General features: G+C 49.1%; 1 protein-coding gene across 3 annotated transcripts in view; it reads left to right on the forward strand.

Moving 5' to 3' along the window:
- The window catches only part of LOC144592184 (teneurin-3-like), a 2,027,615-nt gene that overhangs the window by 1,540,258 nt on the left and 465,298 nt on the right, over nt 1–22,059 (forward strand). For all 3 annotated transcript variants that reach the window (XM_078396656.1, XM_078396657.1, XM_078396658.1), the window contains one exon: nt 13,313–13,612. In XM_078396656.1, the coding sequence (XP_078252782.1) occupies nt 13,384–13,612 (229 nt within the window). In that variant the 5' untranslated portion in view covers nt 13,313–13,383. The remainder of the gene's footprint in view (nt 1–13,312; nt 13,613–22,059) is intronic.

Genomic DNA, 22,059 nt, shown 5'->3' on the forward strand with positions numbered 1-22,059 from the left:
TGTTCTCCAGAGATGCTGCCTGACCCGCTGAGTTACCCCAGCACTCTGTGAAACGTCACCTATCCAATAGACAATAGACAATAGACAATAGGTGCAGGAGTAGGCCATTCAGCCCTTCGAGCCAGCACCGCCATTCAATGCGATCATGGCTGATCACTCTCAATCAGTACCCCGTTCCTGCCTTCTCCCCATACCCCCTCACTCCGCTATCCTTAAGAGCTCTATCCAGCTCTCTCTTGAAAGCATCCAACGAACTGGCCTCCACTGCCTTCTGAGGCAGAGAATTCCACACCTTCACCACTCTCTGACTGAAAAAGTTCTTCCTCATCTCCGTTCTAAATGGCCTACCCCTTATTCTTAAACTGTGGCCCCTTGTTCTGGACTCCCCCAACATTGGGAACATGTTTCCTGCCTCTAATGTGTCCAATCCCCTAATTATCTTATATGTTTCAATAAGATCTCCCCTCATCCTTCTAAATTCCAGTGTATACAAGCCAAATTGCTCCAGCCTTTCAACATACGACAGTCCCGCCATTCCCGGAATTAACCTAGTGAACCTACGCTGCACGCCCTCAATAGCAATCCATGTTCTCTAGAGATGCTGCCTGACCCGCTGAGTTACTCCAGCTTTTTGTGTCTCTGTTCTGTCCAGACAAATTTGCTTCTGAGCCGAGTCCATGGAGTCAGGATGAAAAAAGCCCCCCCGGTCCAACTTGCCCACACCGACCAACATGCCCCAGCTACACTAGTCCCACCTGCCCACATCCCTCTAAACCCGTCCTATCCATGTACCTGTCTAACTGCTTCTTAAATGTTGTGATAGTCCCAGCCTCAACTACCTCCTCTGGCAGCTCGTTCCATACACCCACCACCCTTTGTGTGATTCCTACTAAATCTTTAGTTTCAGTTTATTGTCACGTGTACCGAGGTACAGTGAAAAAGCTTGTTTCTTGCTTGTTAACCAGTCAGTGGAAAGACAATACACGATTATTAAGGGAGTGGACACGTTAGAGGCAGGAAACATGTTCCCAATGTTGGGGGAGTCCGGAAACAGGGGCCACAGTTTAAGAATAAGGGGTAGGCCATTTAGAACTGAGATGAGGAAAAACCTTTTCAGTCAGAGAGTTGTGAATCTGTGGAATTCTCTGCCTCAGAAGGCAGTGGAGGCCAATTCTCTGAATGCATTCAAGAGAGAGCTGGATAGAGCTCTTAAGGATAGCAGAGTCAGGGGGTATGGGGAGAAGGCAGGAACAGGGTACTGATTGAGAATGATCAGCCATGATCACATTGAATGGCAGTGCTGGCTCGAAGGGCCGAATGGCCTCCTCCTGCACCTATTGTCTATTGTCTATTGTCTATTGATTCCAGTTGAGCCGTCCACACTGTACAGATACATGATAAATGGAATAACGTTCAGTGCGAGATAAAGTCTAGTAATGCCCAATTAAAGGTAGTCCGACGGTCTCCAGTGATGGAGATGGTGGATCAGGACCGCTCTCTAATTGATGATAGGATGGTTCAGTTGCCTGAAAACAGCCGGGATGAAACCTCCCTCTCACCTTAAACCTTTGTCCTCTGGTTCTTGATTCCCCTACTCTGGGCAAGAGACTGTGCATTCACCCGATCTGTTCCTCTCATGATCTTGTACACCTCAATGAGATCACCCCTCATCCTCCTGCGCTCCAAGGAATAGAGTCCCAGCCTACTCAACTTCTCCCGATAGCGGGCGGGTGGTCACGGTGGCGCAGCGGTAGAGTTGCTGCCTTACAGCGAATGCAGCGCCGGAGACCCGGGATCCATCCCGACTACGGGCGCCGTCTGTACGGAGTTTGTACGTTCTCCCCGTGACCTGCGTGGGTTTTCTCCGAGATCTTCGGTTTCCTGCCACACTCCTAAGACGTGCAGGTTTGTAGGTTAATTGGCTTGGTAAATATAAAAATGTCCCTCGTGGGTGTAGGATAGTGTTAGTGTGCGGGGATCGCTGGGCGGCACGGACCCGGTGGGCTGAAAGGGCCTGTTTCCGCGCTGTATCTCTAAACTAAACTAAACTAAACTAAGCTCAAACCCTCGGGTCCTGGCAACATCCTCGTAAATCTTCTCTGCACCCTCGGTCAAGAGATCTATGACGAAGAGATTCTGGGAGACAAGGCTTCAAGCGACAATCGGATTGCTAATTTCAACTCAGAATAAGGTCCATCGATCACCAAGCCCAATTGTGGGAAGGGGAAATTTTTGTTGAGATAATTATTGTCACGTGTAGCTTTTTTGTTTAGTTTAGAGATACAGCGCGGAAACAGGCCCTTTCGGCCCACCGGGTCCGCGCCGACCAGCGATCCCCGCACACTAACACTATCCTACACACACTAGGGACAATTTTTATATTTATACCAAGCCAATTAACCTACCCGTGACCTGCATGGGTTTCCAAACACACTCCAAAGACGCACAGGTTTGTAGGTTAATTGGCTTCGGCAAAATTTGTAAATTGTCCCTAGTGTGTGTAGGATAGCGCTAGGATCGCTGGTCGGTGTGGACACGGTGGGCCGAAGGGCCTGTTTCCAAGCTGTATTTCTAAACTCTTAACTGAACTAAAGAATCAATAGCTATATATATTATAGTAAATAGGATCGATTTCATGGAGTCTAATGTCAATTTAGCACTCTGGTAAGATTTTCTTTTTCATAAAAGACTATTATTTTACATTTATAACGTTTTGCTGTAAAAAAACAGAGTTCAGAGAGACGCACTTCATAAAATCAATAGGTGGCTGTTTTCGGCCTGTAAGTGGTTCATCTCTGCATTACATCCCATCGTAACTCAGGCGACTGCTTGTAGACGGAGATGGAGATTATTCAGAGTGCAGGAGTGTGTAGATGGGTTAAGAGTGAGGAATCTCAAGACATCCAGTTTCTGAAAGAAGTATACTACGACGATTGAGTTTAGTTGCTCGAAAGAGCTTAAGAGGTCAGAGGAGATATCGGTCATGGATCTCCCTCATCAGTCACCCATGTCCACAAGTTCACAAGTTTACAAGAATAGAATTAGGCCATTCGGCCCATCGAGCCTACTCCGCCGTTCAATCACGGCTGATCTATCTCTCCCTCCTAACCCCATTCTCCCGCCTTCTCCCCACAACCCTTGACACCCAAATTCTAATCAAGAATTTGTCTACTTCTGCCTTTGTAATATCCACTGACTTGGCCTCCACAGCCCTCTGTGGCAATGTGTTCCACAGATTAACTACCCTCTGACTAAAGACGTTCCTCCTCGTCTCCTTGCTAAAGGAGAGCCCTTTAATTCTGAGGCTGTGCCCTCTGGTCCTAGACTCTCCCACTAGTGGAAACATCCTCTCCACATCCACTCTATCCAAGTCTTTCACTATTCTGTAAATTTCAATGAGGTCCCCCCTCATTCTTCTGAACTCCAGCGAGTACAGGCCCGGTGCCGACAACTGCTCATAGTGTTGTACAGCACGGAAGCAGGGCCTTCGGCCTAACATCCAGACTTTAGACTTTAGAGATAAAACTAAACTAAGATTTAGAGAACTTAGCTCCTCTAGGTTTAAGGTGAAGGTGAAAAGATTTACCAGGAATCTGAGGGATAACCATTTCACACAAAGGGTGGTGGGTCCATTTATGGATTCAAGTCACAGAGTTTATAGATACAGCTAGGGTCGCCAACTGTCCCGTATTAGCCGGGACATCCCGTTTATTCGGCTAAATTGGTTTGTCCCGTACGGGACCGCCCTTGTCCCGTATTAGGCCCGGGGGGCGCTGTAGGCCCAGACACTGTAGGTCTGGACAGTGTAGGTCCCGACAGTGTAGGCCCGGACAGTGTAGGTCCCGACAGTGTAGGCCCGGACACTGTAGGCCCGGACAGTGTAGGTCCCGACAGTGTAGGCCCGGACACTGTAGGCCCGGACACTGTAGGCACGGACAGTGTGGGCCGGACACTGTAGGCCCGGACACTGTAGGCCCGGACAGTGTAGGTCCCGACAGTGTAGGTCCCGACAGTGTAGGTCCCGACAGTGTAGGCCCGGACACTGTAGGCCCGGACAGTGTAGGTCCCGACAGTGTAGGCCCAGACACTGTAGGCCCGGACACTGTAGGCACGGACAGTGTAGGCCAGGACACTGTAGGCCTGGACAGTGTAGGTCCCGACAGTGTAGGCCCGGACAGTGTAGGTCCCGACAGTGTAGGTCCCGACAGTGTAGGCCCGGACACTGTAGGCCTGGACAGTGTAGGTCCCGACAGTGTAGGCCCGGACACTGTAGGCCTGGACAGTGTAGGCCCCGACAGTGTAGGCCCCGACAGTGTAGGTCCAGACAGTGTAGGCCCGGGTTCCATCCCGACTCCTAGAATTTGCAAACTTATGTCTAAAGTCTAAAATTGACCTGCGTGCTGTTCAAACCTTGCGTCGGCTGAATATATTCTCCTGCATTCTCTTATTCCCCACCCAACATCTGTCTGTGTATTTGATCCAGATGTTGTGTGAGACCACTTTATTTTTGTCTCTGCTGGGCCTGGGCGGCAATTTAAATTCCATACCCAGACTCTGTGTCGGGGTGGGGAAAGGTAGAAACATAGAAACACAGAAAATAGGTGCAGGAGGAGGCCATTCGGCCCTTCGAGCCAGCACCGCCATTCATTGTGATCATGGCTGATCGTCCACAATCAGTAACCCGTGCCTGCCTTCTCCCCATGTCCCTTGATTCCACTAGACCCGAGAGCTCTATCTAACTCTCTTTTAAATTCATCCAGTGAATTTGCCTCCACTGCCTTCTGTGGCAAAGAATTCCACACATTCACAACTCTCTGGCTGAAAAAGTATTTTCTTACCTCAGTTTTAAATGGCCTCCCCTTTATTCTTAGACTGTGTGGCCCCTGGTTCTGGACTCCCCCAACATTGGGAACATTTTTCTTGCATGTAGTTTGTCCAGTCCTTTCGTAATTTTATACGTCTCTATAAGATCCCCTCTCATCCTTCTAAACTCCAGTGAATAGAAGCCCAGTCTTTCCAATCTTTCCTCATACGACAGTCCCGCCATCCCGGGGATTAACCTGGTGAACCTGCTCTGCACTTCCTCAATAACAAGGGAGAGAGAGAAGCGAAAGTATCTTTATCCAAAGAATACACAAGAGATTTCAGATGCTGGCATCTTGAAGAAAACACAAAGTGCTGGAGGAACTCAGCGGGTCAGTCGGCATCTGTGGAGGGAATGGGCAGATGACATTTCGGGTCGGGATTTGTGGAGTTTGCTCGCTTGGTTTAGTTTAGTTTTGGGATACTGCGCGGAAACAGGCCCTTCGACCCACCGAGTCCGTACCGACCAGCGATCCCCGCATGCTAACACTATCCTACACGCACGAGGGACAATTTACAATCTTTACCGAAGCCAATTAACCTACAAACCTGCACGTCTTTGGAGTGTGGGAGGAAACCGGAGCACCCGGAGAAAACCCATGCAGGTCACGGGGAGAACGTACAAACTCCGTACAGACAGCGCCCGTAGTCAGCATCGAACCCGGGTCTCTGGCGCAATGAGGCAGCAACTCTACCGCTGTGCCAGCGTGGGTTTCCTCCGGATGCTCCGGTTTTCTCCCACATCCCAAAGACGTGCAGGTTAGTGGATTAAATGCCCCTCTCTAAATTGCCCCCTGGTGAATTGGGAGTGGATGGGAAAGTGGGGAACCGTGGAACTAGCGCGAACAGATGATCGATAGTCAGCGTGGACTCGGTGGGCCAAAGGGCGTGTTTCCATGCTGTATCTCCAAAGTAAACTAAGATTTTGCCTAACCCACTGAGTTCCTCCAACACTTAGTGATTTGCTTAAAGATTTAGACCGATATGGGGCAAGCACAGGCAGGTGGCATTAGTATTAATGGGACATGTTGGTCGGTGTGGGCAAGTTGGGCCGAAGGGCCTGTTTCCACACTGCTTGAGTCTATGACTAGGGGTTGCCAACCATCTCACTCCCAAATAAGGGACAAGGTGACGTCACCGCCCCGCGCCCCACGTAACCTCACCCAGCCAGCGGCCACGTGCTCCCGCTCCACCAATGGCGGTCGCCCGGGCCGGGAAACGGGTTGCTACGCAACCTCCATAAGGCGGCGCCCGGGCCTCCGGGCCTACAGTATCCAGGCCTACAGCTTCGGGGCCTACACTCTCTGGACCTACAGCATCCGGGCATACAGTGTCCGGGCCTATAGCGTCCGGGCCTACAATGTCTGGACCTACAGCATCCGGGCCTACAGTGAACGGGCCTACAGGGTCCGGGCCTACAGCGTCCGGGCCTACAGTGTCCGGGCCTACATCATCCGGGCCTACAGTGTCCGGGCCTACAGTGTCCGGGCCTACAGCGTCCCTTGGGCCTACTGCACCCCCCGGGCCTAATACTCCCATAATACGGGATGTCCCGGCTAATACGGGACAGTTGGCAACCCTAGCTGTATCTACAAACTCTGTGACTTGAATCCATAAATGCAAAGTCGCCTGCAGTTTGAATATCAATGTTTCTTAATATTTTGAAGACCTGTGCTAACACTGCTGACTATGACATTATTCAATGAATAGACACTGGGAATATTTTAGGGTTTGCATAGTTTTTTTCCTCATGTATATATTTTTATTACAAATAAAGATTATTTTTGAAGTAGTAAAAAATCTGCACAAATTGCAGTTATATAAACCGTTGGTGAGGCCGCACTTCAGAGTATTGTGTACGAAACTGCAGATGCTAGTTTAAATCGAAGTTAGGCGCAAAATGGTGGAGTAACTCAGCGGGTCTGGCAGTATCTCGGGATGTTTCGTGTCGAGACCCTTTTCTGTCTGAAGAAGGGCCTCAACCCAAAACATTACCTATTCCTTTTTCTCCAGAGATGCTGCCTGACCCGCTGAGTTACTCCAGCACTCTGTGAAACGTCACCTATCCATGTTCTCCAGAGATGCTGCCTGACCCGCTGAGTTACTCCAGCACTCTGTGAAACGTCACCTATCCATGTTCTCCACAGATGCTGCCTGAGTTGCTCCAGCAGTTTGTGTCTATCTTTGGTTTAAACTAGCATTTGCAGTCCCTTCCTGCACATTTCAAAGTGTTGTTGAGTCTCATTGTCAAAAACACGTTTTCACCTAGCCCACAGCTAACAATTCCCTTAATCATCGTTTCTCATTTGCATACTTTTCATTCCTTTGTTCTATATCTCTCTGTATCACCGCGAGAGGGGATCTTATTGAAACATATACCGTATGATTGTTTAGGGGTTGGACACGTTAGAGGCAGGAAACATGTTCCCAATGTTGGGGGAGTCCAGAACAAGGGGCCACAGTTTAGGAATAAGGGGTCGGCCATTTAGAACGGAGATGAGGAAAAACTTTTTCAGTCAGAGAGTTGTAAATCTGTGGAATTCTCTGCCTCAGAAGGCAGTGGAGGCCAATTCTCTGGATGCATTCAAGAGAGATTTAGATAGCGCTCTTAAAGATAGCGGAGTCAAGGGATATGGGGAGAAGGCAGGAACGGGGTATTGATTGAGAATGATCAGCCATGATCACATTGAATGGTGGTGCTGGCTCAAAGGGCCGAATGGCCTCCTCCTGCACCTATTGTCTATTGTTTATATCTCTCATTTCCCTTTTCCCTGTCTCTCAGTCTCAAGAAGGGTCTTGACCCAAAACGTCACCTATCCACGTTCTCCAGAGATGCTGCCTGACCCGCTGAGTTACTCCAGCACTCTGTCATATCAAGCCAAGTCAAGTTTATTTGTCACATACACATACACGATGTGCAGTGAAATGAAAGTGGCAATGCCTGCGGATTGTGCAAAAAAAAAAGAATTACAGTTACAGCATATAAATTAAAGTTAATACAGAGAAGACAAAATTTAGTCCCTGGAGTTATAATAGTTGACAGTCCTGATGGCCTGTGGGAAGAAACTCCGTCACATCCTCTCCGTTTTCACAGCGTGACAGCGGAGGCGTTTGCCTGACCGTAGCGGCTGGAACAGTCCGTTGCTGGGGTGGTAGGGGTCCCCCATAATGTTGCTGGCTCTGGATCTGCACCTCCTGATGTATAGGTCCTGCAGGGGGGCGAGTGTAGTTCCCATGGTGCGTTCTGCCGAACGCACGACTCTCTGCAGAGCCATCCTGTCCTGGGCAGAGCTGTTCCCAAACCAGACTGTGATGTTGTCGGACAGGATGCTCTCTACAGCCCCAGAGTAGAAGCACTGAAGGATCCTCAGAGACTCTCTGAATTTTCTCAGCTGTCTGAGGTGGTAAAGTTGCTGCCTTGCCTTACCCACCAGTGTCACCTGTTCCTTCTCTCCAGAGATGTTGTCTGACCCTCTGAGTCACTCCAGCTTTTTGTGTCTTTCTTCGGAGAGTCTGAGAGTCGGGACATGTATACCAAAGGTCAGTGAGGGAACGTCTAATTTGGTACTCAGCGCTGAGATGTACTGGGAATACGATAAGCCTGAACGTGTTGAATTAAGCCCCATTGTGCAGTACAGAACCCCCTTGTTTTTTCCCACCAGTGACAAATGTAAACCAATCTATTGACCAGAACTCTGGTTTCAAATTGGGTCTACTTGAGATAATGCGCCAGGTATGTGCGTCTGTGTGTGTGTGTGTGTGTGCGCGCTGAAATACTGCTTTGGATCAATCACTGTGGAAATGCTAATCACCCGTGAGGATTCAGATTAAATCTTGGCCAAAGCTGCTGTTTCAGCTGCTTTATCTTTTCAAGAGAAAATTCCCCCGCAATTCTTTCAAAAAGGACGAGATGAATGGGGCTAAAGAATCTTGAGGATGTTTCCGAGGGGCTGCTGGGAGCTCGACGCGGCGTGCAACAGTTAAACTGGTGCGGTGGAGAAAGGTAGAAGTGGAGAAACAGCACCCTTGTGAAAACCACTCCAGAGACGACCAGCTGAGACGAGAAGTTTAGAAGGATGGGAGAGGGGATCTTATGGAGACGTATAAAATTATAAAAGGACTGGACTGGTTAATTCCCGGAATGGCGGGACTGTTATATGTTGAAAGACTGGAGCGACTAGGCTTGTATACACTGGAATTTAGAAGGATAAGAGGGGATCTTATCGAAACGTATAAGATTATTAAGGGGGTTGGACACGTTAGAGGCAGGAAACATGTTCCCAATGTTGGGGGAGTCCAGAACCAGGGGCCACACAGTCTAAGAATAAAGGGGAGGCCATTTAAAACTGAGGTGAGAAAAAACCTTTCCACCCAGAGAGTTGTGAATTTGTGGAATTCTCTGCCATGGAGGGCAGTGGAGGCCAATTTACTGGATGAATTTAAAAGAGAGTTAGATAGAGCTCTAGGGGCTAGTGGAATCAAGGGATATGGGGAGAAGGCAGGCACGGTTACTGATTGTGGATGATCGGCCATGATCTACAATCAGTAACCCATGCCTGCCTTCTCCCCATACCCCTTGATTCCACTACCCCATAGAGCTCTATCTAAGGTATTTATTCACAAAATGCTGGAGTAACTCAGCAGGTCAGGCAGCACCTCAGGAGAGAAGGAATGGGTGACGTTTTGGGTCGAGACCCTTCTTCAGAGTTAGCTCTATCTAACTCTCTTTTAAATTCATCCAGTGAATTGGCCTCCACTTCCCTCTGTGGCAGAGAATCCTACAAATTCACAACTCTCTGGGTGATTTATTTTTTTCTCACCTCAGTTTTAAATGGCCTCCCCTTTATTCTCAGACTGAGTGGCCCCTGGTTCTGGACTCCCCCAACGTTGGGAACACTTTTCATGCATCTAGTTTGTCCAGTCCTTTTATAATTTTACACGTCTCTATAAGAAGATCCCCTCTCATCCTTCGAAACTCCAGTGAGTACAAGCCCAGCCTTTCCAATCTTTCCTCATGTAACAGTCCCGCCATCCCGGGGATTAACCTGATGAACCTACGCTGCACTGCCTCAATAGCTGTGTGACTGATTGAGAATGATCAGCCATGATCACATTGAATGGTGGTGGGAGCATTTTTCATGCATCTAGTTTGTCCAGTCCTTTTATAATTTTTACACGTCTCTATAAGAAGATCCCCTCTCATCCTTCTAAACTCCAGTGAGGACAAGCCCAGTCTTTCCAATCTTTCCTCTTGTGGCTCGAAGGGCCGAATGGCCTACTCCTGCACCTTGTGCCTATTGTCTATTGTCTATTGTCTACTGTCTATTGTCTATTGTCTATCGTCTATTGTCTATTGTCTATCGTCTATCGTCTATTGTCTATTGTCTATTGTCTACTGTCTATTGTCTATTGTCTATTGCCTATTGTCTATTGTCTATTGCCTATTGTCTATTGTCTATTGTTTATTGCCTATCATCTATTGTTTATTGTCTATCGTCTATTGTCTATCGTCTATCGTCTATCGCCTATCGCCTATCGCCTATCGTCTATCGTCTATCGTCTATTGTCTATTGTCCATTGCCCCCCTGGGTTCTGGAGAACTCCTATAACTTGTGAACTTGAGAGGACGTGCAAACTCCACACAGACAGACCCTGGCACCCGCGGTCGGGACGGAAGCCGGGTCTCTGCCGCTGTGAGGCAGCGACTCTATCGCTGCACCACCTCTATTCTAACAGGGGGCTGGATATTTTAATTAAAGAAAATTCACAGCACCTCTCAAGATCCAGCCCTACCACACAAGGGAGGTCTGCACTAAACTATTGCGGGGAAATAAAACACTTAATTTGGAAACCGTTTAAAAAATAAATAGATTTCTATTCACGATAACATAACAACACGCCAATGTAACGTGAATAATAATTTAGTGTGATGTTATTTTCCTGATCAGCTCCTTGGTGACTTTTCATGTGGAAAAGTGGTTGATAACACATCGCCTCGAGCAATAGTGCTTTCAATTACCTATCTTTCTGTTAATGCTTTTGTGAGGAGGACAATCACGATCGGTGAGAACCTGCTTTTGCGATCACATAGACACTAGGTGCAGGAGGAGGCCCTTCAGCCCTTCGAGCCAGCACTGCCATTCAATGTGATCATGGCTGATCATTCTCAATCAGTACCCCGTTACTGCCTTCTCCCCATACCCCCTGACTCCGCTATCCTTAAGAGCTCTATCTAGCTCTCTCTTGAATGCATTCAGAGAATTGGCCTCCACTGCCTTCTGAGGCAGAGAATTCCACAGATTCACAACTCTCTGCGTTGTTTGGATTTATTCTTTCGTCTTCTTAGTTGAGTTCAGAGATATAGCGCGGAAACAAGCCCTTCGGCCCACCGGGTCCGCACCGACCAGCGATCCCCGCACACTAACACCGTCCTACACACACGAGGGACTATTTACAATTTTTTCCGAATCCAATTAATCTACAAACCTGCGTATCTTTGGATTGTGAGGGGAAACCAGAGCGCCCGGAGTAAACCCACGCAGGTCACGGGGAGAACGTACAAACTCCGTGCAGATAGCGCCCGTAGTCATGATGGAACCCGGGTCTCCGGCGCTGTGAGGCAGCAACTCTACCGCCACCCTGAAAGTATCTCTCTCCATGGATTATTCTGTTAGAAGAGCAGTTAAGGACATGTTACTGGATTAAACTGTGGAAAAAATAGGTTTTTGGACTTTTATTATCTGTGAATAATAGCCCGTTAATTGTGCATCTGATTCTTATCACCTGGGTGGTTATGCTGTGGTAAAACAGAACAAAAAGACATTGTGGCTTATAATGGAGATTTAAAAAACCATTTGGATATTAGCTTTTCATTGAGTAAATCATGTCAATCTGTCTGATGCAAGGGAATTGTCTGTCTCTCACAGTCCATATGAATTGGCAGCAACACTGACTGCTACCTTGATAACCATCAGTGTGGTACCACCTCAGGCTGTGTGTTCAACCCCCTGCTCTATCACTCTGTACCGTGACAGTGTAGGAAGGAACTGCAGATGGTGGTTTAAACCGAAGTTGGACTAAAAATGCTGGAGTAACTCAGCGGGTCAGGCAGCATCTGTGGAGAACATGGATAGGTGACGTTTCACAGAGTGCTGGAGTAACTCAGCGGGTCAGGCAGCATCTGTGGAGAACATGGATAGGTGACGTTTCACAGAGTGCTGGAGTAACTCAGCGGGTCAGGCAGCATCTGTGGAGAACATGGATAGGTGACGTTTCACAGAGTGCTGGAGTAACTCAGCGGGTCAGGCAGCATCTCTGGAGAGTAGGAATAGGTAACGTTTCGGGTCTCAGACTGTGGAGCCAAGTACTGTTCAAATACCATCTTTAAATTCGTCGACGACACCACCATTGTAGGACAATTAGGGCGCAGCGGTAGAGTTGCTGCCTCACAGCGCCGGAGACCCGGGTTCCATCCCGACTATGGGTACTGTCTGCACGGAGTTTGTACGTTCTCCCCGTGACCTGCGTGGGCTTTATCCAAGATCTTTGGTTTCCTCAAACACTCAAAAGACGTGCAATTTTGTAGGTTAATTGGCTTGGTATAAATGTATAAATTGTCTCTGGTGTGTGTATAGGATAGTGATATTGTGCGGGGATCGCTGGTCGGCGCGGACCCAGTGGGCTGAAGGGCCTGTTTCCGCGCTGTATCTATGAGTTGCCAACTATCTCACTCCAAAATAAGGGACAAGGTGACGTCACCGCCCCGCGCGACCTCACCCAGCCAGCGGTCACGTGCTCCCGCTCCACCAATGGCGGCCGCCCGGGCCGGGAGGCGGGTTGCTACGCAACCTCCATCAGGCGGCTCCCGGGCCTCTGGGCCTACAGTGTCCGGGCGTGCAGTGTCCAGGCCTAGAGTGGCTCCCGGGCCTACAGTGTCCGCCGGGACTACGGTGTCCGGGCCTACGGTGTCCAGACCTACAGTGTCCAGGCCTACAGTGTCCGGGCCTACGGTGTCCAGACCTACAGTGTCCAGGCCTACAGTGTCCGGGCCTACAGTGTCCGGGCCTACAGCGTCCGGGCCTACAGCGTCCGGGTCTACAGCGTCCGGGCCTACAGTGTCCGGGCCTACAGTGTCCAGGCCTACAGTATCTGGGCCGACAGTGTCCGGGCCTACAGCGTCCGGGTCTACAGCGTCCGGGCCTACAGTGTCCGGGCCTACAGTGTCCAGGCCTACAGTATCTGGGCCGACAGTGTCCGGGCCTACAGTGTCCGGGCCTACAGAGTCCGGGCCTACAGCACCCCCCGGGCCTAATACGGGACAAACCAATTTAGCCCAAAATACTGGATATCCCGGCTAACAAGGGACAGTTGGCAACACTAGATGTATCTCTAAAACTAAACGAAACTAAACCTGCTAAACTGTTTGCTCTCTTTGTTGTGTCGTGCCCAGGTCTCGCTGGTCTAAGCTGTGAGAGGAGATTCCAGTGAGCCGGGGGAAGGTTGGACAATAATGCCTGAAGTATGGATGTGAAAGAACGAAGGCCCTATTGTTCCCTCACCAAGAACAGACGCGACAAGGAGCGGCGCTTCACCAGTACCTCCGTGGACAAAGACCACTGCCGAGTTCCCACGCAGAAGTCCTACAGCTCCAGCGAGACCCTCAAAGCGTACGACCACGACAACAGGCTCCTGTACGGAGGAAGGGTGAAGGGACTGGTGCACAGGGAGGTGGATGAGTTCACCAGGCCAGGTGAGCAAAGGACTTTCTTCAGGTCCAGTTTAGTTTAGTTTAGTTTAGAGGAAGGACATTCTTGCTATTGAGGGCGTGCAGCGCAGGTTCACCAGGTTAATTCCCGGGATGGCGGGATTATTAAGGAGTTGGACACGTTAGAGGCAGGAAACATGTTCCCAATGTTGGGGGAGTCCAGAACCAGGGGCCACAGTTTAAGAATAAGGGGTAGGCCATTTAGAACTGAGATGAGGAAAAACTTTTTCAGTCAGAGTTGTGAATCTGTGGAATTCTCTGCCTCAGAAGGCAGTGGAGGCCAATTCTCTGAATGCTTTCAAGAGAGAGCTAGATAAAGCTCTTAAGGATAGCAGAGTCAGGGGGTATGGGAAGAAGGCAGGAACGGGATACTGATTGAGAATGATCAGCCATGATCACATTGAATGGCGGTGCTGGCTCGAAGGGCCGAATGGCCCCAACCTGCACCTATTGTCTATTGTCTATTGACTGTCGTACGTTGAAAGACTGGGTCGACTGGGCTTGTACACACTGGAATTTAGAAGGATGAGACGGGATCTTATTGAAACATTGCTAAGATTATTAAGGGATTGGACACACTAGCGGCAGGAAACATGTTCCCGATGTTGGGGGAGTCCAGAACAAGGGGCCACACACAGTTTAAGAATAAGGGGTAGGCCATTTCGAACGGAGATGAGGAAAAACATTTTGTGGATCTGTGGAATTCTCTGCCTCAGAAGGCAGTGGAGGCCAATTCTCTGGATGCTTTCACGAGAGAGTTAGATGGAGCTATTAAGGATAGCGGAGTCAGGGGGTATGGGGAGAAGGCAGGAACGGGATACTGATTGTGGATGATCAGCCACGATCACATTGAATGGCGGTGTGGGCTTGTAGGGCCGAATGGCCTCCTCCTGCACCTGCTGTTTCTATGCAAAGAATCGCCCACGTAGAGGGTCCGGACAAAGCTGCAAAGTGTTCAACGTGGTGGTCCTCAATGGTCCTTCTTTGTTCTCGGCCCACCACACCAGGTCCTCTTTGTTCATGAGGTCAGAAGGAATAGGAGTAGAATTAGGCCATTCGGCCCATTGAGTCTGCTCCGCCATTCAATCAATGGCGGCTCTATCTCCCCCTCCCAACCCCATCTCCTGCCTTCTCCCCATAACCCCTGACACCCGTACTAATCAAGAACCTGTCTATCTCTGCCTTAAATACATATCCACTGACTTGGTCTCCATATCCTTCTGTGGCAAAGACTTCCACAGATTCACCGCCCTCTGGCTGAAGAAATTCCTCCTCATCTCCTTTCCAAAGGTATGCACTGATTCTGAGGCTGTGGCCTCTGGTCCAATAAGGGGTAGGCCATTTAGGACGGAGATGAGGAAAAACGTTTTCAGTCAGAGAGTTGTGAATCTGTGGAATTCTCTGCCTCAGAAGGCAGTGGAGGCCAATTCTCTGAATGCATTCAAGAGAGAGCTGGATAGAGCTCTTAAGGATAGCGGAGTCAGGGGGTATGGGGAGAAGGCAGGAACGGGGTACTGATTGAGAATGATTAGCCATGATCACATTGAATGGTGGTGCTGGCTCGAAGGGCTGAATGGCCTCCTCCTGCACCTATTGTCTATTGTCTCAACCCCGTTCTCCTGCCTTCTCCCCGTAACCCCTGACACCCGCACTGATCAAGAATCTATCTATCCCTGCTTTAAAAGGTATCCACAATTGTTGTCTCGGCGCCGGTCCCCACACACCAGGTCCTTCTTTGTTCCCTCGGCCGCACGTCCTCAACACGCCCATCCCCATTGCCCATCTAAACGGCGGTCTATGACCTTCAAGAGCCGCCTTCCCTGTGACAAGCTGTGGCTGGATGTTTAAGGAACATATTCAGCTGACATCTCTGTTGGATGAAATGTCAGCAGTCAACACAGAACTTTTCAGCTTAAAGACAAGAGAATTCGCAGGCAATTAGCGTGCCAGTGTTCTTAAAAACCGTAACATTCAGATCTCTTGAAACCAAAAGGTTTCACGCCAATATTATCTGACAGTTTAGGGGGAAAAAACTGCATACGCATGGTTGAAATCGAAGGTAGACACAAAATTGCCGGAGTAACTCAGCGGGTCAGCCAGCATCTCTGGAGAACATGGATAGGTGACGTTTCACAGAGTGCCGGAGTAACTCAGCGGGTCAAGCAGCATCTGTGGAGAACATGGATAGGTGACGTTTCACAGAGTGCCGGAGTAACTCAGCGGGTCAGGCAGCATCTCTGGAGAACATGGATAGGTGACGTTTCACAGAGTGCCGGAGTAACTCAGCGGGTCAGGCAGCATCTGTGGAGAACATGGATAGGTGACGTTTCACAGAGTGCTGGAGTAACTCAGCTGGTTAAGAATAAAGGGGAGGCCATTTAAAACTGAGGTGAGAAAAAACTTCTTCACCCAGAGAGTTGTGAATTTGTGGAATTCTCTGCCACAGAGGGCAGTGGAGGCCAATTCACTGGATGAATTTAAAAGAGAGTTAGATAGAGCTCTAGGGGCTAGCGGAATCAAGGGATATGGGGAGAAGGCAGGCACGGGTTACTGATTGAGAATGGTCAGTCATGATCACATTGAATGGCGGTGCTGGGTCGAAGGGCCGAATGGCCTCCTCCTGCACCTAGTTTCTATGTTTCTATGCCCCTCTAAATCAGTCCTATCCTTGTACTTGTACAAATGTCTGTTAAAACCTTGTTATATCCAAATGTCTTTCAAATGTGGAAGTTGGATATTGCTTTTAAAGGCTCGAATATATAAGAAATCTGGCACCAAACTATGCATAAAACTGCCAGATTGGAGTAAAATAAAAAAATTAGTTGTCTGCTGACCTTTGGGAAAGGGAATTTGCGTTCCAGTGAAACTTTTATGTGACCCCCATTTCCACACCAGTGCAGTGGAATCTTTACTGCTCTGTGAATTGGCCTCAAAAGGCTTTCACTCACAACACATCATTGCTCATGAAGGCAGCAGCCCAGAATGAATGGTAAACTCAGTCTCAATGGTAGCACCTTCACATCCTGACAGTGAATAATGGGCAGACACAGAGTGCTGGAGTAACTCAGCGGATCAGGCAGCATCTCTGGAGAACATGGATAGGTGACGTTTCACAGAGTGCTGGAGTAACTCAGCGGGTCAGGCAGCATCTGTGGAGAACATGGATAGGTGACGTTTCACAGAGTGCTGGAGTAACTCAGCGGGTCGAGCAGCATCTCTGGAGAGAAGGAACTGGTGACGTTTCGGGTCGAGAGCCTTCTTCAGACTGAGAGTCAGGGGAGAGGGAAACTAGAAATCTGAAAAGGTACGTCGGACACTTCATTCTTACAACCCAGCGGAATGAATATTGATTCCTCTAATTTCAGATGACCCTTGCTTTCCCTCTCTCTCTGTCCCGCCCACACACTAGTCACCCTGCTAGCTCCACTGTTCACGTCCATACATCCCTTTGTTACCACCTCTTCCACAGCAGGGGAATTGGGCTTGGGAGGGAAAGATAGATCAGCCATGATTGTATAATGGGGTAGACTTGACGGGATGGATGGCTTAATTCTGCTCCTGGAGCTTATGAACATGAAGAAACTCCTCTGCAATAGACAATAGACAATAGGTGCAGGAGGAGGCCATTTGGCCCTTCAAGTCAGCACCGCCATTCAATGTGATCATGGCTGACCATTCTCAATCAGTACCCCGTTCCTGCCTTCTCCCCATACCCCCTGACTCCGCTATCCTGAAGAGCTCTATCTAGCTCTCTCTTGAATGTATTCAGAGAATTGGCCTCCACTGCCTTCTGAGGCAGAGAGTTCCACAGATTCACAACTCTCTGACTGAAAACGTTTTTCCTCATCTCAGTTCTAAATGGCCGACCCCTTATTCTTAAACTGTGGCCCCTGGTTCTGGACTCCCCCAACATTGGGAACTGAATAAGTAAGCAACGATCGTGTTTGTACACAGTCACTTGCCCAGAGCGGGTGAATCGAGGACCAAAGGACGCAGGTTTAAGACAATAGACAATAGGTGCAGGAGGAGGCCATTCGGCCCTTCGAGCCAGCACCGCCATTCAATGTGATCATGGCTGATCATCCACAGGTTTAAGGTGAGGGTTGGCGGGATTTAATAGGAATCTGAGGGGTAGCTTTTTCCACACAAAGGGTGGCAATGAAGTTCACTGTGGCGCAGGAGGATAAGGGGTGACTTTATAGAGGTGTTCAAGGTCACGAGGGGACTAGATAGGATCTACAACAACTTGATCGATGAGTTGGGTTGCCAACTTCACCGCCCCGCGCCCCACGTGACCTCACCCAACCAGCGGCCACGTGCTCCCGCTCCACCAATGGCTGCCGCCATTTACACCAAGCCAATTAACCTACAAACCTGCACGTCTTTGGAGTGTGGGAGGAAACCGAAGATCTCGGAGAAAACCCACGCAGGTCACGGGATCTGTTACCCTCGTTAAATCAAAGAAACATTGACCCCAGAAAATGTAGACACAAGGAACATAGAAACATAGAAACATAGAAAATAGGTGCAGGAGTAGGCCATTCGGCCCTTCGAGCCTGCACCGCCATTCAATATGATCATGGCTGATCATCCAACTCAGTATCCCGTACCTGCCTTCTCTCCATACCCCCTGATCCCTTTAGTCACAAGGGCCACATCTAACTCCCTCTTAAATATAGCCAATGAACTGGCCTCAACTACCTTCTGTGGCAGAGAATTCCACAGATTCACCACTCTCTGTGTGAAAAAAAACGTTCTCATCTCGGTCCTAAAAGACTTCCCCCTTATCCTTAAACTGTGACCCCTTGTTCTGGACTTCCCCGACATCGGGAACAATCTTCCTGCATCTAGCCTGTCCAACCCCTTAAGAATTTTGTAAGTTTCTATAAGATCCCCCCTCAATCTTCTAAATTCCAGCGAGTACAAGCCGAGTCTATCCAGTCTTTCTTCATATGAAAGTCCTGCCATCCCAGAACTATCTCTGAACTAAACCGAACTGCAGGTGTAAATTGTCCCCAGTGTGTGTAGGATAGCGTTAATGTGCAGGGATCGCTGGGCGGTACAGACCCGGTGGGCCGAAGGGCCTGTTTCCGCGCTGTACCTCTGAACTAAACCAAACTATTCCTGTACTGCAAATGTGTGACGGTTGATGTGTGATTTGCTGCTATTTAGAGCAGTTGATTTTCATAATTTATGAGGCTCTGAGTTCGACCCCATTTAGTGCTAAGGCTTTGGATAATACTAAGTGGTGCTGGGTGATACGACCGGAGCAATGAACCAATTAACATGCCGCGTTAAACGTGAACTCAGACAAGTTTCCTGCTGGAAGGAGAACCAGTCGACCCTAGTTGCTTCCGAGCGGGAAAACGACAGAATTATGCAGTTGTGCACGGTGGCGCAGCGGTAGAGTTGCTGCCTCACAGCGAATGCAGCGCCGGAGACCCGGGTTCCATCCCGACTACGGGCGCCGTCTGTACGGAGTTTGTACGTTCTCCCCGTGACCCGCGTGGGTTTTCTCCGAGATCTTCGGTTTCCTCCCACACTCCAAAGGCGTGCAGGTTTGTAGGTTAATTGGCTGGGCAAATGAAAAAAAAATTGTCCCCAGTGTGCGTAGGATAGTGTTAGTGTGCGGGGTTCGCTGGTCGGCGCGGACCCGGTGGGCCGAAGGGCCTGTTTCCACGATGTATCTCTAAAAAAAAATCTAAAAAATCTAAGCTTTTTCCAACATTCTCATCCTTCAAAAGCCCAACACAAAATGCCGGAGTAACTCAGCGGGTCAGGCAGCATCTCTGGAGAACATGGATAGGTGACGTTTCACAGAGTGCTGGAGTAACTCAGCGGGTCAGGCAGCATTTCTGGAGAGAAGGAATGGGTGACGTTTTGGGTTGAGACCCTTCGCTGTGTGTCTCATAGAAACGTAGACAATAGGTGCAGGAGGAGGCCATTTGGCCCTTCGAGCCAGCACCACCATTCATTGTGATCACGGCTGATCCTCCACAATCAGTAACCCGTGCCTGCCTTCTCCCCATATCCCTTGATTCCGCTAGCCCCTAGAGCTCTATCTAACTCGATTTTAGTTTAGATATACAGCGTGGAAACAGGCCCTTTGGCCCACAGGGTCCGCGCTGAACACCGATCCCCGCACACTAACACTGTCCTACACCCACTAGGGACAATTCTTTTTACGTTTACCAAGCCAATTAACCTACAAACCTGCACATCTTTGGAGTGCCATCCTGACTACGGGCGCTGTCTGCACAGCGTTTCTACGTTCTCCCCGTGACCTGCGTGGGTTTTCTCCAAGATCTTCGGATTCCTCCCACACTCCAAAGACGTGCAGGTTTGTAGGTTAATTAGACAATAGACAATAGGTGCAGGAGGAGGCCATTCGGCCCTTCGAGCCAGCACCGCCATTCAATGTGATCATGGCTGATCACTCTCAATCAGTACCCCGTTCCTGCCTTCTCCCCATACCCCCTGACTCCGCTATCTTTAAGAGCTCTATCTAGCTCTCTCTTGAATGCATTCAGAGAATTGGCCTCCACTGCCTTCTGAGGCAGAGAATTCCACAGATTCACAACTCTCGGACTGAAAAAGTTCTTCCTCATCTCCGTTCTAAATGGCCTACCCCTTATTCTTAAACTGTGGCCCCTTGTTCTGGACTCCCCCAACATTGGGAACATGTTTCCTGCCTCTAACGGGAGAGAACTAGATAGAGCTCTTACGGATAGCGGAGTCAGGGGGTATGAGGAGAAGGCAGGAACGGGGTACTGATTGAGAATGATCAGCCGAATGGCCTCCTCCTGCACCTATTGTCTATTGTCTATTGTGTCCTGTCCCTTAATAATCTTATATGTCTCATATGTTTCAAAGTACAGGTTTGAAGGTTAATTGGCTGGGCAAATGTAAAAATTGTCCCTAGTGTGTGTAGGATAGTGTTAGTGTGCGGGGATCGCTGGTCGGCGCGGACACGGTGAGCCAGTTTTCCGCGCTGTATCTCAGAACTAAACTAAACTCTTAATGTAAAACTGGGAATGTGAATGAAGGAGGAAGTAAAGCAAAGATTTGTTGTCAGATTAAGACGGTGTAAATTAAAAGGGATCACTGGGCTGCACTAACTCCATTACAACATGCTACTACTCTGTAAACATAACTCTACGCCATTCATCAAGTTGCTGTGGAGATGGTTGCCATGACAATCAACTCAAGGTCTGAGAAGGAGTGCCAAGCCATGAACTGGTAATTCAGATACACCCCAATGCCGAACCCACTCAGCTAAACAACTTAGACATCACCAGCTAATACAGTGGATCAGTTGGAAGCAAGTCATGGAGTGACACAGTGTGGAAACAGGCCCTTCGGCCCAACTCGCCCACACCAGCCAACAATGTCCCAGATTGGAAAGACTAGACAATAGACAATAAGACAATAAGTGCAGGAGGAGGCCATTCGGCCCTTCGAGCCTGTACGCACCGCCATTCAATGTGATCATGGCTGATCATTTTCAATCAGTACCCCGTTCCTGCCTTCTCCCCATACCCCCTGACTCCGCTATCCTTAAGAGCTCTACCTAGCTCTCTCTTGAATGCATTCAGAGAATTGGCCTCCACTACCTTCTGAGGCAGAGAATTCCACAGATTCACAACTCGCGGACTGAAAAAGTTCTTCCTCATCTCAGTTCTACCCCTTATTCTTAAACTGTGGCCCCTTGTTCTGGACTCCCCCAACATTGGGAACATGTTTCCTGCCTCTAACGTGTCCAACCCCTTAATAATCTTATACGTTTCGATAAGATCTCCTCTCATCCTTCTAAATTCCAGTGTAAATTCCAGTTCCAAACTAGGCTTGTATTCACTGGAGTTTAGAAGGATGAGAGGGGATCTTACAGAAACGTATAAAATTATAAAAGGGCTGGACAAGCTAAATGCAGGAAAAATGTTCCCAGAAGCAGGGGCCACAGTCTTAGAACAAAGGGGAGGCCATTTAAAACTGAGGTGAGAGGGAACTTTTTCACACAGAGAGTTGTGAATTTGTGGAATTCTCTGCCACAGAGGGCAGTGGAGGCCAATTCACTGGATGGATTTAAGAGAGAGTTAAGCAGCATCTGTGGAGAACATGGATAGGTGACGTTTCACAGAGTGCTGGAGTAACTCAGTGGGTCAGGCAGCATCTCTGGAGAGAAGGAATGGGTGACGTTTCGGATCAAGACCGTTCTCCAGACTGAAGATGGGTTTTTTCCTACACAGAAGCTGGAGTAACTCAGGGGACAGACGGTTCAGAGATACAGCGCGGAAACAGGCCCTTCGGCCCACTGGGTCCGCGCCGACCAGCGATCCCCGCACACTAACACTATCCTACACACACTGGGGACAATTTACATTTATACCCAGCCAATTAACCTGCAAACCTGTACGTCTTTGGAGTGTGGGAGG

This window comes from Rhinoraja longicauda, chromosome 3 (genome assembly GCF_053455715.1).
Source record: "Rhinoraja longicauda isolate Sanriku21f chromosome 3, sRhiLon1.1, whole genome shotgun sequence".
In the NCBI taxonomy this organism is placed as follows: Eukaryota; Metazoa; Chordata; class Chondrichthyes; order Rajiformes; family Arhynchobatidae; genus Rhinoraja; species Rhinoraja longicauda.